The 13,737-nt window shown below is 40.0% G+C and overlaps 1 protein-coding gene across 1 annotated transcript in view; it reads left to right on the plus strand.

The window, feature by feature from the left end:
* Positions 1-13,737, plus strand: part of MYO16 (myosin XVI) — a 392,532-nt gene that overhangs the window by 61,017 nt on the left and 317,778 nt on the right. The window contains exons 3-4 of the mRNA XM_068170049.1: positions 5,649-5,719; positions 9,527-9,670. Of these exons, the coding sequence (XP_068026150.1) occupies positions 5,649-5,719; positions 9,527-9,670 (215 nt within the window). The remainder of the gene's footprint in view (positions 1-5,648; positions 5,720-9,526; positions 9,671-13,737) is intronic.

The following is a 13,737-nucleotide window of genomic DNA, read 5'->3' on the forward strand; positions in this document are numbered from 1 at the left end:
CTCCCAGGTCCTTCTCCACAGGGCTACTTCCTAGCAGATCACCTCCTAACCTGTACTGGTGCAGTTTATTATTCCTTCCCTGCTGCAGGATTCTGCACTTATCCTTGTTGGACCTCATTAGGTTCCTCTCTCCCCAGCTTTCCAGCCTTTCCAGGTCTCACTGAATGGCCACAGAGCCTTTAGGTGTATCAGCCAGGCCTCCCAGTTTGGTATCATCAGCAAACTTGCTGAGCAGACACTCTGTCCCCTCATCAATGTCATTGATAAGGATGTTGAACAGGACTTCACCCTGCACTGATGCCTGGGGGACTCCACTAGTTACAGGATGGATTACAAGGCTAAGTAGTCCAGTAAGTACAGCCAATGGAGAATGGAAAGTTGTTCAGCTCACCAGAATAATTTAGTTAAAATTGTAGCATCAAGCATGTATTAAAAGCTATCTTGAGTATTACCATTCTTTACTGCTGAGACTTTCTAACTTCCATGCTTTCTAAAGCATCTATATTAGATCTGAAATTCTACTCCAAGTTGTTGATAATTTTGTGCATCTAAAAGACATCACAGAATGAATGGACCTGTTTATATACACAAAGGAAGGGCTTAAGAGTTTACTGAAAATTTTACTCATATCAGCTTCCCAACTTAAAGCCTGTTTTCAGTGTCCTTATCTTTTCTGGAGACTTCTCTTCTGGGGAATATGACAAATAAAAGAAATTTAAAAAGAAAGTAATGTGAAAAGTTCCTTAAAATTGCATGTAGAAAGATACAGTATTTCTGAAATATAGTTATCTATGCCTTTCTGTGCCCATTAGGGCAATTCATCCCAAACTTCCAGCAGTAACTGGAGTAGTTCTATCACAAGAAAAAAAAAAAATGAATGTAAGGTGAAGATTTCTTTCTGACTAGAAAAATCTTAAGTGAATGACCTAAGTGAGTTACATGGTAGGGAAGGGGATTGTGCTTCTATGATCTTATTTTCTTTGGTTTTTTTATTGTGTTTTGCAGGGGGAGTAAGTTCAAGGAAAGATAAATGTTTTACACTTTATATGCAGGCAAATGTAGCACATGACAGAACAAACACTCTTGTCCACTTGGTAGTTTGAATGTCTTGCTGTGGTAGTCTTCATGGTGTAAATTTCCTGAAGCGCTAACTAATCTAACTACAATAATGAGTGTGGTGGTTTTAGGCTATGCCTTTAAAATTTTGTTACAGATTTTGAGCAGAAAAGTAGAAAAAATATAAATACATCACTATTGAGTGTAAGAAGGAAAACAAAAGATTATTCTAAACTAATTAATTGGGTAAATATCTGGAATATGAAGAGCTAGGGTTGTTCAGCCTGGAGAAGAGGAGGCTCAGGGGAGACCTTTTTGCTTTCTACAACTACCTGAAGGGAGGTTGTAGCCAGGTGGGGGTTGGTCTCTTCTCCCAGGCAACCAGCACCCAAGCAAGAGGACACAGTCTCAGGCTGTGCCAGGGGAAGTTTAGGCTTGAGGTGAGGAGAAAATTCTTCCCAGAGAGACTTGTTAGCCATTGGAATGTGCTGCTGTGCTGGGTTGAGGCAGCCCCCTTCCCCACCCCTGGCAACAATAAACACTCAGACAAACGGATTGCAAAAGTGATGGAAAGTTTAAATAGAAAGCAGTGAACTTTTACAGAAAAGCAAAAGCATAGTGACAAAGAAAAATCCCAAAGCAGACCCAGAGAGACCCCATCCCTACCTGAGGGTACACCCAAGACCCCCAGGGCTCCTTCTTCCCCCTCCCACTGCTAGGCTAGTCTCAGCTGGCCAGATCTGAGACTGCCCATCCCCCTGTGGCCTTGGGCCTAGCCAGGCCCAAAGCCAGGAGTCATCTCCCCCAGTTACCGGCTGACGGAGGAGGAAGAAAAGAGATAGTGCTAGACTCCGCACTGGATCTTATAGTGGTGCAAAGGATTGTGGTAGGAAATACTACATAATTTCCTGTGTCCACCCCTCTGGGCTGGACTTCTGGACACAGGAAGTAAACATTGCAGGGGGGCACCCAGCTCAAACTGTAACAGCTGCCCAGGGAGGTGGTGGAGTCACCATCCCTGGAGGTGTTCAAAAAGGGATTGGATGTGGCGCTTGAAGCCATGGTTTAGTTAGTCATGAGTTGTTGGGTGATAGGTTGGACTTTATGATCTCTGAGGTATTCTTCGATCTTATTGATTCTATGAGAAAATTCTTTCCCCTTTTTTCTTCTCTTCTCTTCTGATCTCTATCTGTTTCTGCTTCACTCGGGGCGGATAACTTGCTTCTGGCTGGCCTTGGATAAGTCTAACCCACTGCTTCTCTCTCCACTCCTTTCTCTCTTGGGACAGGGGGTTGGGGGACAGTGGAATAGCTTCCCTGGTGTCTCTGACCGGGGCGGGGTGGGGGGGGTGTTGTTTGATAATTGTAAATATCTATATAATATTGTAAGTACTGTGTATTTTGTGCATATTCATTGCATTCCATTGTAGAGTGTAGTTTTTGCTCGTAAATGCAGCTTCATTTACTTCTAACTGAGTTGGTCTGGTGAAAAAGTTAATGCTGGGAGGAAACTTCAAGCCACCACAATGAGGAAAAATAAATCAGTCAAAAGAAGGAGCTACTAAGCTTTTATGCAGTTAACCTAGTTTTTTAAGTGTCTTGATCATTTGTTTATAGTTGTGGTTAATGAATATTCTGCTTTAGAATCAGAGTTTATGTATTAACTATTTATGCTGTAATCTTGGTCTGCATTTCTGCTTGTGAGAGTGGGTAGTAGGGTGGGAAGCAAGGCAAACCCATTCATTCCTATGCATTTCAAATTCAGTTCTAGAAATGGTCTCATTGTTTCATTCCAATAACACAACATTACTAAATGAATCTGAAAAGACATTAATTAATTTTGCATAGCATCTGTGTAAGAACCAGGGGTTTTGGGGGTGTTTTAGAAATGCAATTTCCCAAACCTCTGACTTTCCCATGTGTCCTGCTCCTGTCAAAACAGAGAAAGAAGCCTTCATCCTCTGTCTTTGCTTAGAAGGACCTACCCAAAAGCCAGTTTTAGTGATCCCAAGACTCTTAAGGAATCTTAGAGTTAATCTTAGAGACCCAGTTAATTTGTGTTTGTCCCAGATGTAGAAGTAGCCAGAGGTAGAATAGAATAGAATAGAATAGAATAGAATAGAATAGAATAGAATAGAATAGAATAGAATAGAATAGACCAGACCATGTTGGAAGAGACCTTCATGATCATCACGTCCAACTCATCATCCACCACCACCTAATCAACTAAACCATGCAACCAAGCACCCCATCAAGTCTTCTCCTAAACACCTACAATGATGGCAACTCCACCACCTCCCTGGGCAGCCCATTCCAATGGGCAATCTCTCTGTCTATGAAGAATTTCTTCCTAACATCCAGTCTAAACCTCCCCTGGTGCAGATTGAAACTGTGTATATCATATGTAAGTTCTTTTGGAAATGGGAGAAGGGAACAGAGCCTTTTGGTTGGTTCCTTACTTGGCTTATTCCATCTTGTAGAAAAGCAGACTTGAGGATATCTGAGAATGTTATTTCATTATCAGCCTTAGTCAGTGTAAGATTTCTGCCAACAAAATACAGCATGCTTTCTCTGCCTGCACGTGGCATACGCTCTTGTAGTCTCTGCTGGTACTAACTAGTTCTGGCACAAGAGAGAAAAAACTACTGAACATAGTGGTCCAGTTTAATATGCAGCTGTATAGGTGAGAGCTGGCAGAAGGTAAGAGTCAGCTATGCAGTGAAAAATAGGCCTTCTTTTGAGACAAGTGCAATCTGTTATAATGCACCATAAAAGTGGCATTTTCAAATAATTATATACTCTCAGTTAAAGACTCCTTGAAAACACAATTAGTTTAATGATGACAGCAAATCATACTTTTAAGGACTATCTGCCATAATTCCCTTATTTGCAAATAAGACTATCAGTGTAGATGGCCATAGGCCATAGTTCACATTTTTAACCAGCACAGAGAATCCATAAGAAAGAATCTACATAAAAACACCAATCTGAAGGCTGGGCCAGTGAAATGGGTGGATTTTTTTTTCCCCAGAAAAGCAATGATGGACCGAAGGGAAAAACTTGGAGTATTAATTTCTTCAGGTCAAATCCAGATGGGATTGACAGAATAGAATTAATTTGGGAACTTAAGAAAAGTTCTGTAATATTGAGTTAATATTTTATTACATGCTAAAGAAATGGCATAACATAGAATGATGGGAAATGCTAAATCTTGAGGAGGATGTGGTTGCATACCTGTTTAAGGAGGGAAGATTTACAAGATCTTTACTGACTAAAACATGAGGTAGAGGAAGCATCACCATATGTGGTCAGTGATTTAGGTATTACAAGAAGGAAGGAACGTAGTTCTGAACCTTTGTTTTTAATGGTCTCTGTCTTCATTAGGACAATTTTGTACTTCAGTATTGAATTTGTGAATCTGAGAGCAGAAAGAAATACTGCAGTTTTTATTGTTCATCCATTTTCCCCAGGGTTATGAAAAATGTACAAATATTTCTCCACCCTCTTGCTCTGCTTCGGTGACAAGAGTCTCTTGACAGATTCACAGAAGTTAGAGGAGCCTTGAGAAAAAGGTTACTGTCTTCCTATGGGATGAGCACTGTGGTGAAACAGTTTTGTGGGGTACTCAGAACTCAAAACCTCGCACACCTTTGTACTACTCTGTCCAGGAATGTTAACTAGGAATTAAACCCAGGATTTCCAGATGGTGGAAGCAGAACCAGCTGTGTTCTTAAATGGGAAACATTATTGGCAGTTATTCTTCCAGATGGAGATGTTTTAAAAGGGTTCATCATACCAGTTTAGTGAAGAGTGTTGCAATGCCAGTGTGCATTCTCTTGATAATGGCTGGCATTCTTACTGTGCAATTCTGCTCCTGCAGTGAATATCAGTAGCATGAATTAGTCAGTGCTTTGATTCTGAGTGAAAAGGTTATGAAGGCAATAAAGACCATGGGGAAGAAGTGCTGAATTTTCATACTTGAGTGAACACCAATATGAAGGGTTGTGGTTTTGCTTGTGTTTATAAACCTGCTTTCATTTCAAAGGATTTTGATAAATGTAACTGGAAGTGGAGTTTGACTCCAAATATCATTTTCAGGATTATGCTGCGTCAGTTATCTGACAATACACTGGAAAGCTTAAATTGAGTGCAGATTGTTTAGCTGTGGTATAATGAAGAATTTCAAGTTATGAACATGACTTTTAATTATTTGCAGAAAAAAAAGCCAACAAATCTCATGAGAACTCTACAAAGTAAAATAAAACCAGTGATAAAATAAAATCCAGTGATTGTGACCTTGAGAGAGTTTTCTCTCCTCTCATATCTGCAGCACTGACATGCTCATCTGTCAGCTTGAGAAGTCCTTGATACTGTTCATATTTAACATCATTATCATAGGTCCTTTGCTTCCAGGCTTAGCCATTAAAGTAGATGAGATGGGAAATGCTGACATGATAGCTTTGAAAATGTTTTCTGAGAGGTTTGAATATATTATTAAATCTCTTAATGAAGATGATGAAGAATCAGCCTATTAACAGTTCAGAATTAGGTATATTGCTGCATTAATTTTTCCTCTTTTCTTTCATATTTCAGTGCTACGGCTATTGAAGGATGGTGCTGACCCTCATACGCTTGTTTCCTCAGGAGGCTCCTTGCTCCATCTGGTAAGAGTTACTGAAGATTAGTGTTAGTGACTGTGGATAAACATTCAGGGCTACTGAGTAGCAGATTGAGCATATAAATACAAAAAAAGAGGCTGAACAATGATTTTTTATCTGTGCTGTCCTCCATGGTGATTATGATTGCATCCAGCTATGAATGTGAAATAAGTGGTTGGTTTCAAATTGCTTATGAAGGGTGAATCATGTTGTAGGAATGGTAACTAACAAAGTAGAATGAAATATTTTATTTATAAATTGTCTGTGACATAAGAAACAACAAAAGAAACATTTCTAGATTCCATAGATAAAATTATATGGTTCAGAGATGCACAGATCCTATGTGCAAAATCTTAGTGTGTAACTTTTTTCCTTTTGCTTTTGTGCATATTTTCTTGCACCAATCTCCTATATGTTGGTATTTAACACATTATCTGCATTTAGTTTATCATTATTTGCATGGCAATTTAGATTAAATAGCTGGAAGATAAAAGGAAAACTATTTGTATACAATGACTAATAGAGAAGCAAGATGTAAGAGCATGTGGAGGAAAGACTAACAGGCAGACAAGAAGGGGTAAAATGTTGGCTTTGCTGAAGCCAATGGAAAAGCTCATCATAAATTCCTAGCTTTTATGATCCTTTACTTTGACCTGTGATGCTTCAACTGCAGACATACTTTCTATTCAACGTGAAACTATTTAAAGATAATTTGATCCAATTTCATTATACAGTGCTGCTAAAATAAATGTGGCTTTCTAAATATAAGAGCATAACAGATCTCGTGAAAAGTCTGCTGGAGGAGTGTTTTATTTTAGAGCAGTTGGGTTAAGTTTCTTATAGTATGTATAAGTGTGGTGGGTGGAAGGGCAAGGCCAAGAAGCCTCCTCCCTTCCCCCTTGTAAAGTAAAAGGGAAAAAAAAATTGAAGGGAAAAGAAAAAAAACTCGCAAGCTGAATTAGCAAAGCAGTGGAGCTATATTTACAAAGCAATGTAGGATTTGCAGGGGGAATATTTACAAATTTACAATATCTACAATATATACAAAGATATACAACAGAGCAACACAGAAATGAGAGTGGCCCCCCCCTCGGCAGAGGGGTCCCCCACCTCTGCTCTCCCCTCTCTTCCCCCCCTTTCCCCAGAATGGGATAGAAAGAGAAAGAAAAGAAAGGAAAAAAAGTTAGAAGCAGTTCGTGTTAATTGGAAAGGAGTTAATACCGGCTGTTATCTGGTCTTCAAGGCCGAGGCCTTGGCAGAAAGCCCAGCACAGGCAGAGCTGCTGCACGAAGAAAAGGCGGAAGCAAGACTGACAGAAAAGTTGTGCAAATGTCCACTTCACTCCCAGTTCAGAAGGTGCTTCCTCCCACTTTACCAATGAAATAGTTTAGACTATTCCTTCCGTTTACCAACTTCCGTCCACCATATTCCCTTTCTTAAGGGGGCAACGTCAACCGGCCACAATAAGAAGCAGGATGATTTCTTAAAAAAAAAAAAAAAACAAAACCTGATATCAGTGAAACATGGGTTTGACTCCAGTTTGGGAGTAGTACTGACAGGAGAGTGACGATATAGGGAAACACATGAACCAGATTTATTTTCCTGCAAGAACTTAAAATAGTAATTTAGGATACATATTTTTTATGTTTTTTAAAACCCACTCAGATCCATTCTTACTACTAGTTTTACCACTCTAATTCTGTGTAAAATTATTTCTCCACAGGAGAGCCTGATCAGTGTTTATTCTTTCCACTTGTAAGATACATGGTTTTATCCCAGAACAAATGGAAAATATATTTATTTTCCCATTTTGATTAAAATATGATTAATGACACAGTTCCTTTTTTCTATTTCCATTTCTGTTAGCTTCCAAAATGTGATATATTTCTAAAAAAAAAAAAATCAAATGTTGCACTTCATAAGGATTCTGTTGCTACCTCTGTAGACAGTATTCCAGTATGCCTGAATCTCCTGGGAGCTTAAAAGTGTCCATTGAACTCTCATTAGACTCAACAGAGCACAAGTACTGAAAAAAAGAGAGTATTTGACTGACTTGCCCCCTCAGTGGGCCACACATAGGGTCATATCAATTCATGTGACCGCCCAACCCACTCTAGTAACAAAGTATATGAGTGCTAGTTTTCTCTTTGAACTTTGAGACCATCCAATTACTTCACAAAATCCACTGAACAAGAACCAAGAAGCAGCAGCAATTAATTTGCTGATACAAATCTAGGCTGTTTTCCAACTGGAAACTAATCCCTAACTCTATATCTATTATTAATACACGAAATGGCTTAGTGATATCTGCCATTTATTTTGTATGGAATTTTTAAAGAAATGTCTTTGCTTAACAATGCCTTGAAATTGTGTCTGGTATGAGATTATGTTGATTTGTATTATAAAATGTGTTATTTCTGATTTTTTAAAATTTGAGCACTGAACATCTCAATATAAGTAAGGCTACTCATACAATGAATGATACCAATGCAACAAACCAAAACTCTTTCTAGAGCTCTCAGATAAGTTACAAGCTAAAGGAAATACATCAGAACTTAATTTCTGATCTATGATTTAATGGTCAGTGCATTTGGAAATCATTCAAATCAAGACTGCTTTTAGCCTCTGAGTTATCCATACTTATGATCATAGTAGTATACACAGCTCCTGCATTCAGTTGAATATTTCAGCTATACCTTGACTTCACTGTGGAATCCAGTTAAGCACTTTTCCTCCTTCCTTTTATTCCTTCAGTGACCTGGCTTCCATGCCAAATTAATACAGACCAAAAAACTGGATGGCATGGAGTGGTTCCACGTGTGATATGGGTGTAATAACATGATTATTTAACCCTCACTTGAAAATTATCTGCAGATGTAGTTGTATTTTTACTCTCAGTGTATGTGTGCTTAATGGGACAGCTTTAAATAGTGGAAGAGGCATAGATATTAAGGATTATATTCAAGACATCTAAGTATCTAATATAGGAAATTAGTCTCCTTCTAGCCTCTCTCCAGAGGGGAAAGAAAGTCATCATTCTCAAAAATTACTGAGATTGTACGGATCTCAACTTACATGCTTTGATGTCCTTTGAATATTATCTCTAAGCACATCCTTAAAAAGCCAGATGTGACTGAGAAGTTACCTCACAACAATATCTAGGCCAGCTTCTTCTTTTCTATCAAAATTACTGGCCTCTGTCATCAAAACTAAAATTATACCAAGATATACATGTGTAAACCTTGCTTCCCACCCCCAACACACTCTTAACATGCAGACTATTTTTGTATCTGAGAGAAATTACTAGAAATCAGGGTAGTTAGTGGACTGGAAGTAAGAGTGGATATCAAGAGGCATGTATTGTTGCTATGAATGTTGTTTCTCTGAATACTTTATGTTGCTTTGCATAAAAGGCAGAAATTCATGTACATGTGGACATATGTACACGTGGATGTACATTTATTTAGATGCTACTACTCCTGCAAAAATCATCACGCACTGATGCCTGTGCACTGTTTCGGAATTACAATGTTGAACTGAAAGAAAGCCTTATCTTCAGTGAAGATTTCAGCAGATTTCACACTGCTTTTTCACAGGCAATAAGGGATTCTGTGAATCACACACAGGCAATTTGTACTCTTCACAAAACTATTTCTATAGATTCATCAGCTGGTGTTCCTTACAAACACAGTAGTTTAACTACAGTTCATCATCTGCTCAATTTAAATGTTAAATGGAGCAAAAATTGTGTGTAATGAATTCAGTTGTACACTAAGTAGAACACCATCCTTAATCTCCTTTTCTTTCTCCTAGTGTGCTCGCTATGATAATGCATTTGCTGCTGAAATTCTAATTGACAGAGGAGTAAATGTTAATCATCAAGATGAGGATTTTTGGACATCAATGCATGTAGCCTGTGCCTGTGATAATCCTGATATTGTCCTGCTACTGCTACTAGTAAGTAAAGCAATACAATACATTCAATGCTTGAAAGTGAAACAGAATGTAACACCAAAAGGTATGAATGCTAATAATCATATCAAGATTTTTAGAAGGCATGTAGTGAAGCATTTTAGTCCTAGATATTGAGAGTAATTATAAACATCAATGTCAAGGCTCTCCTATCTCTTCCTGATGGTCAGAAGCTTATATCTCTGAAAAGCATTCAGTCCCAAATGGGATATTTGGATAATTTCTTGTCTGTTCTCCTTGTCACTTTCTGTTAAGGGTTGAGTTCACAGACAATCTTATCAAAACCTTCTTCTTAAAAGCAAATATTCACTCAATTACACTTAGCATTCATAAAGAAGTGTTTGTGGACATTGCCAAAATGAGGAAAATTTAATATTTATCTAAAAAACTTTGACTTTTTGAAAGAGAATTTACCCAGGACAGTAATAGATATGACATTCAGCCTTTATGAGAACAGTTTCGCTCATGCTGTGCTTCCATTCCTAAGATCACAGCCTCTAGTTTTACACTAGGATTTACACAGTATCACAGTATCACAATATCACTAAGGTTGGAAGAGACCTCGAGGATCATCGAGTACAACCTGTAGCCACAGACCTCATGACTAGATCATGGCACCAAGTGCCACGTCCAGTCCCCTCTTGAACACCTCCAGGGACGGTGACTCCACCACCTCCCTGGGCAGCCCATTCCAATGATGAACGACTCTCTCGGTGAAGAACTTTCTCCTCACCTTGAGCCTAAACCTCCCCTGGCACAGCTTGAGACTGTGTCTCCTTGTTCTGGTGCTGGTTGCCTGGGAGAAGAGACCAACCCCTTCCCAGCTACAAACACCTTTCAGGTAGTTGTAGAGGGCAATGTGGTCACCCCTGAGCATAAATCTGACCTACTTTTAATCTATTTGTATAATTTAAAAAATTCTTTGGTTTTAATAGCTTATTGCAAATAGATCAGCATTTTTAGCATATTTATTGAAATGTTACAGGTTAAATGAAATAAGAAATTGGCTAGCAATGCAGTCCAAGAAATCTGTGGCCCTCTTTGTGAGTCCTTTTCCCAGAAATAGTTTTTGTGGGCAGCTGTATAAATGGACAGAAGGAAATATTAAAGAGAAGAGTATAGCTTACATTTTGTCCTTCAAAATAGTCACTTTATAGGAAAATAACTGTCTCTGCTTGAAGGTAGTATCTGTGAATACTGCTCTGGACCTATATGCCTACACTAGGTCAGTGATGGATAGAGGGGCTTTTAATCAGGGTGACAGTGACTAAAGCCCTCTTGGGATTTTGAGGATTTGAGTCCAAATGTCTTCTTTTCCAGAGAAAAGTCAGATCAATATCTGTCTTTTCCCAGAGAAGTGTTTCCTGGACTGGTAGATAGATTTCATAATGTAGTTATTTTCTTAGGAATGCTTTGGTGCTTAAATGCTAATGCTAAAGCATATTCAGCAGGTTAAGTACCATCCACAGAAATTAATATGATATTTTATACTTTAAAGCTATTTTTTCAGGCTTGGTTACATGTGAGCTCTTTCTGACATAAATGTATTGTGCTTTTGAATTGCTATGGAAACTTTAATGAAACAAAACCTTTTATTTTTTTGGTTGTAGTTTTGTGGATTTTTTAAGAACCTAAGACTCACTGCGTTTAGAGTGCTGTAAGTCAGAGCTATCATGTTGAGTAACACTTCATGGAATATTTAGGTGTGCTGTATTCAACTCAGGTGGCACCACAAGCCATATTTTTTGGTAGTGAAGGGGATAATCCTAGGATTTTCATGAGTATAGTGAGTTACAGTAGCCTGATTTTGAGTCAGTGACTAGGTTGATAGTTATGTAATGCCATGTATCTGAAAGAAGTACTGTGGCTACTATCTGACCTTCTGTAAATGGCATGGGCTTCATCAAAACCTTTGGAACCTGGAAACACTTTTACTCCATCCTGTGGTTGTTTCTTGCAATCTGTAACTTTGATTTTAACACTGATCTGTACCAAATCTTCTCTGGTAATCTCGTAAGATTCTGATGGCCATGGGGGCTACCCTTGCTTTACAGACCCAAAAAGAGGTGCCTATGAGCATTCCCAGGTGCTGTATTGCAGTTGTCTTTACTAGCAAACTGTTAGAATGTCCTCTGGTATGACTTAGGCATATTCCATCTAGATTCCTTCCAGACAAATCCCCAGAATGGTTTTGAAGCTGGAACATCCCAGGGATCAGTTCCCATGTTGTAAAGGATAAGAGCCCTTATTGGACTAATCAAGGTCGCTTCCATACCACCTGGTGTCAATGCCTAGAGTTTTTCCTAGTTTCATTCGATCTTATAGTAGAGATACAGCCTTTATCATGCTTGGAATGTCCATTTTCTCAGCATTTCTATTAGAAATTTAAATACAGAAGTCCAGTAAATGTTGTAATAAAATGTGTATTTTTATATATTTTATATTTACTATTTCCTGGCAGTAGTATCTTCAAACATTGATGTAACTTATTTACAAAGTGTATTTACAGTATCACAGTATCACAGTACCACTAAGGTTGGAAGAGACCTTAAAGATCATCGAGTCCAACCTGTCACCACAGACCTCATGACTAGACCATGGCACCAAGTGCCATGTCCAATCTCCTCTTGAACACCTCCAGGGACGGCGACTCCACCATCTCCCTGGGCAGCACATTCCAATGACGAATTACTCTCTCGGTGAAGAACTTTCTCCTCACCTCTAGCCTAAACTTCCCCTGGTGCAGCTTGAGACTGTGTCCTCTTGTTCTGGTGCTGGTTGCCTGGGAGAAGAGACCAACCCCTTCCCGGCTACAACCACCCTTCAGGTAGTTGTAGAGAGCAATGAGGTCACACCTGAGCCTCCTCTTCTCCAGGCTAAACAATCCCAGCTCCCTCAGCCTCTCCTCATAGGGCTTGTGTTCAAGGCCTCTCACCAGCCTTGTTACCCTTCTCTGGACACGTTCAAGTATCTCAATATCCTTCTTAAACTGAGGGGCCCCGAACTGGACGCAGTACTAAAGGTGTAGCCTAACAAGTGTTGAGTACAGGAGCACAATGACTTCCCTGCTCCCGCTGGCCATGCTGGCCAGGATGCCATTGACCTTCTTGGCCACCTGGGTGCACTGCTGATTCATGTTTGGGCAGCTGTCAATCAGCACCCCCAGATCCCTCTCTGTTTGGCAGCTCTCCAGCCACTCTGACCCCAGCCTGTAGCTTTGCATGGGGTTGCCGTGGCCAAAGTGCAACACTCGGCACTTGGACTTGTTGAATGCCATCCCATTGGACTCTGCCCACCTGTCCAGTCAGTCGAGGTCCCTCTGCAGAGCCTTTCTACCCTCTAACTGACTAACATCTGCTACTAACTTGGTGTCATCTGCAAATTTGCTGATGACTGACTCAATCCCCTCATCCAGATCATCAATGAAGATATTAAAGAGGGTGGGGCCCAGCACTGATCCTTGGGGGACGCCACTGGTGACTGGCCGCCAGCTGGATGTGGCACCATTTACCACCACTCTCTGGGCTCGGCCCTCCAGCCAGTTCCTGACCCAGCACAGAGTGTTGCTGTCCAAGCCACGGGCTGACAGCTTAGCCAGCAGTTTGCTGTGGGGGACGGTGTCAAAGGCCTTGCTGAAGTCCAGGTAGACCACATCCACAGGCCTCCCCACGTCCACCAGACTGGTCACCTGATCATAGAAGGAGATCAGGTTGGAGAGGCAGGACTTTAATAATAATAATAACAATAATAATAATAATAACAACAACAACAACAATAAATGAGGTTGGAAGAGACCTTCAAGAACATCGTGTCCAACCCATCAACCAATCCAAACCACCTAAACAACTAAACCATGGCACCAAGCACCCCATCAAGTCTCCTCCTGAACACCTCCAATGATGGTGACTCCACCACCTCCCCGGGCAGCCCATTCCAATGGGCAGTCACTCTCTCTGTGTAGAACTTTTTCCTAACATCCAACCTAAACCTCCCCTGGCACAGCCTGAGACTGTGTCCTCTTGTTCTGGTACTGCCTGCCTGGGAGAAGAGAC

The sequence above is a fragment of the Melanerpes formicivorus genome, unplaced genomic scaffold, assembly GCF_026170545.1.
Source record: "Melanerpes formicivorus ecotype bairdi unplaced genomic scaffold, bMelFor1.0.p_v2 SCAF_1, whole genome shotgun sequence".
In the NCBI taxonomy this organism is placed as follows: Eukaryota; Metazoa; Chordata; class Aves; order Piciformes; family Picidae; genus Melanerpes; species Melanerpes formicivorus.